The sequence below is a fragment of the Castanea sativa genome, chromosome 1 (genome assembly GCF_040712315.1).
Source record: "Castanea sativa cultivar Marrone di Chiusa Pesio chromosome 1, ASM4071231v1".
NCBI classification, from domain to species: domain Eukaryota; kingdom Viridiplantae; phylum Streptophyta; class Magnoliopsida; order Fagales; family Fagaceae; genus Castanea; species Castanea sativa.
Window position 1 is genome coordinate 52849528 of NC_134013.1, and position 3615 is coordinate 52853142.

At 46.2% G+C, this 3615-nt stretch overlaps 1 protein-coding gene across 1 annotated transcript; it reads left to right on the forward strand.

Moving 5' to 3' along the window:
- Positions 1–1021: 1021 nt before the first annotated feature.
- On the forward strand, positions 1022–2491 carry LOC142629513 (uncharacterized). The gene is made up of 3 exons (XM_075803525.1): positions 1022–1623; positions 1807–2134; positions 2234–2491. The coding sequence occupies exons 1-3, from the start codon at positions 1022–1024 to the stop codon at positions 2489–2491; spliced, it is 1188 nt and encodes a 395-aa protein (XP_075659640.1).
- The last annotated feature ends 1124 nt before the right edge of the window (positions 2492–3615 follow it).

Genomic DNA, 3615 nt, shown 5'->3' on the forward strand with positions numbered 1-3615 from the left:
TGCGGAGAAGACTGCCTTCAGAACACCCATAGGCAACTTTTACTACACAGTAATGCCGTTCGGGTTGAAGAATGCAGGTGCAACTTATCAAAGGTCAATGACGGCCATTTTCCATGACATGATGCATCGAGAATTAGAAGATTATGTAGATGACATAGTGGTGAAGTCAAAAAGGCAGGAGGAGCACATTCAAGTGTTGAGAAAGGTGTTTGAAAGGTGTAGGACCTTCAAACTTAGAATGAATCCCCTCAAATGCACGTTTGGAGTATCCTCAGGGAAGTTCCTAGATTTTCTAGTCCATAGCAGAGGCATAGATGTGGACCCAAGCAAGGCTACAGCCATAGCCACAATGAGACCTCCAGCTATAGTAAAGGAGTTGAACAGCTTCTTGGGGAAGGTCTCATACATTCAAAGATTCATCCCAAGGCTAGCATCCATCACCTCTGCCTTTGGGAAATTACTAAAAAAGGGGCAAAACTTCGAATGGAGGGAGGTACAGCAGGTAGCCTTTAACAGGTTACAGCAGATTATGATAAACCTCCTTACTGTGCAAATTCCAGTCTGCAAGAAGCCACTGTTATTATACTTAGCCACCAACCAATGCGCCGTGGGTGCGCTGATCGCTCAGGAAGATGGAAATGGGGTAGAACAGCCAGTATACTACATCAGCCGGGCCCTAAAAGACACAGAGACTCGTTACTCGAGGGCAGAAAGGGCATGTTTAGCAATTGTGTACGCCTCGCAGAGGTTGCGACACTATTTCCTAGCCTATGAGGTGTGGCTGATGACTAAGTCTCATGCTATCAAAGCCTTATTGCGACAACCCATCCTCTCCGACAGGATATCCCAATGGTTGTTGTAACTACCACAATACGATCTAAAAGCAAGAACGCCCAAAGCAGTAAAGAGCCAGGCTATAGCAAATTTGCTAGCACAATTCTCGGGAGAAGAAGAGTTTCCATTGGATGACGGAGTCCCGGGGGAAGTGGCTACGGCAGAAGAAGCTGGGGAACGGTGGTTGATGAAGTTTGACTGGTCTTCTACTGCCCAATCAAGGGGAGTGGGAGTAGTTCTATATCACGAAGAAAACGAGGTTGTAGCACTATCATTCAAGCTGGAGTTCCCCTGCTCAAATAACACGGCAGAATATGAGGCCTACCTAACTGGGTTAGCCACGGCCCTTGAGATGGGGGTCAAACACTTGAAGGTGGTGGGAGATTCGAATTTGGTGGTCTGCCAAACCAAAGGGAGCTTTTCCTTGAAGGAACCCATCCTAGCTCCTTATCGGGCGATGGCCCAGAAGATAGAAGAAAGGTTTTCAACCTTTGAAATAGAACACGCACCGAGAGGTGAGAATCGATTCGTAGATGCGTTGGCCGCGCTAGGCTCGCAAATAATATTTGAAGGAAATAGTGCCAAGATAGAAATCAACAAGAGAAGAGAATCAATTATAGAAGTTTTGAAGGAAAATTTCAGGGAAGAGCAGTGCGAAGAGGATTGGCGAAATCCCATAAGGGAGGTTCTAATCAAGGAAGGCGAGCTTGCGGAGTTGAAAACGTTAAAGGACTACATTCTGGTAGGAGGAGAACTGTACCGCAGGATGCCAGGAGGGATCCTGTCAAGGTGCGTGGGGCAAAAGGAGGCCCAGAGAAAGCTAAAAGAAATGCACGAGAAGACCTGCGGATCCTACGGAGAGATTAGCCTCTACCGCAGACTCCAAAGGGCAGGTTTTTATTGGCCCAATATGGGGAAAGATGCGGATCAGGTCCAAGTCCAATGTGAGACCTGTTGACTTGCGGCTGACAGGGAGGAAAGTTACGCTGTGTTTGCCAGCAAAGATTGGAGGGAGCCATTCACTCAGTATCTAGCAGAAGGCGTCCTGCCGCAGAAGCACAATGAGCGTTACAAGCTCAAAAGGCTAGTAACACGCTACTTTTTGCACAACGGGGTCCTTTTCAAAAAAGGATATGATGGAGACCTACTGCGCTGTCTGGGCCCTGAAGAAGCAAAAAGTATGATAAAGGAAGTGCACGTAGGAGAATGTGGAGAGCATCAAGGAAAGAAAAAGTTATATAGGTGTCTGCTGCAGATGGGTTACTACTGGCCTGCCATGAAGAAAGACACAGCAGAATTTGTAAAAAAATGCCACAGCTTCCAAGTACAGGCCAACTTGATCCACACCCACACGCAGCAATTGCACAGTATGGTCACCCCATGGCCATTCCACACCTAGGGGCTTGATTTGGTGGGGCCCGTTAACCCACCGTCACGTGGGTACATATGGATCCTGGTCGCCACAGAATACTTCACCAAGTGGGCAGAAGCAGTGCCACTTCGCAAAGCTACTAAAGGAGCAGTGGCCAACTTTATCAAGGAAAATATAATAGTAAGATTCGGAGTGCCCCATAGAATTATCAGCGACAATGGCACACCATTTGTCAACAACGATGTAAGAAAAATGTTGGAATTCTACCAAGTTAAACACCATTGATCATTGCCCTATTATCCGCAGGGAAATGGGCAAACAGAGGTGACGAACAAGGTTCTCATAAAAATCATCAGTAAAATGAGCCAGGAGTATACAAGAGGATAGGCAACGCACCTGCCAAACGCCCTCTGGGCCTACAGGAATTCACCAAAGTCAGCCATAGGATTTTCGCCTTTCTCTTTGGTCTACGGAACGGAAGTGATGGGCCCGGCAGAAATAATGACTCCCTCCCTACGTGTTATGCAAATGAAAGAAAGGGAAAAAAAGAAAGAGGTCTTTACAGCAGAAAGATATGAGGACCTGGAAGGGCTTGATGAGAAGAAAGAAGAAGCCCAGGAACGCCGCCGCAGATACAGGCAAAGGATGACAGAAGCCTACGGCAGGATGACCAGAGAAAGGATATTCGTGGAAGGGCAACTCGTATTGAAAGTAGCAGATTATGTGAGAAGAAGCATAGCAGGACCATCTAAATTTGCACCTAAATGGGAGGGACCATTTGTGGTAAGGGAGGCACACCCCACTGGATATTACCGCCTAACTCAGAAAGATGGCAAGGACTTGATGGACCCAATCAATGGGAAATCGCTGAAGCGTTATCATGCGTAGAAAGAAGGAGAGTGAAAGGTCACGAAACCACTCTAGAATGTCATTTTTCTTTTTCTTTTTCTTTTTTCTTTCTCTGATATTTTCCTTTGTTTCCTTTTATCTTTCCAAGTGGCCATGTCACAAAACAAAGGATTGTAATATGCTTTCATGAATATGCAATGAAAAGTTATGAGGCATTATAAAAAATATCCCATGTCATAATAAGTAGCTAAGGCAGTAGCATCGCATAGTTACAAAACCCAAGTTATGGCAAACCCGCCAGATAAGTGCACCAAACAAAAAAAAAAAACAAGGGAAATACGAAAAGGGATTAAACAGAGAAGAAACTGGGATCACATCAATGGAGGCCGGAGATGAGAGTCTGGTCACCAAAGCGGCTAGAACCATCAGTGCCAGAAACAAGGCGCTCACGACGACCCTCCAAGTCAGCCACCTCCTTCCGCAGAACCTCAAGATGTGCGTCAATAGCTTCAATGGCAGGCTGAACCTTCCTCATCAAATAAGCACGGGCAATCTCATGA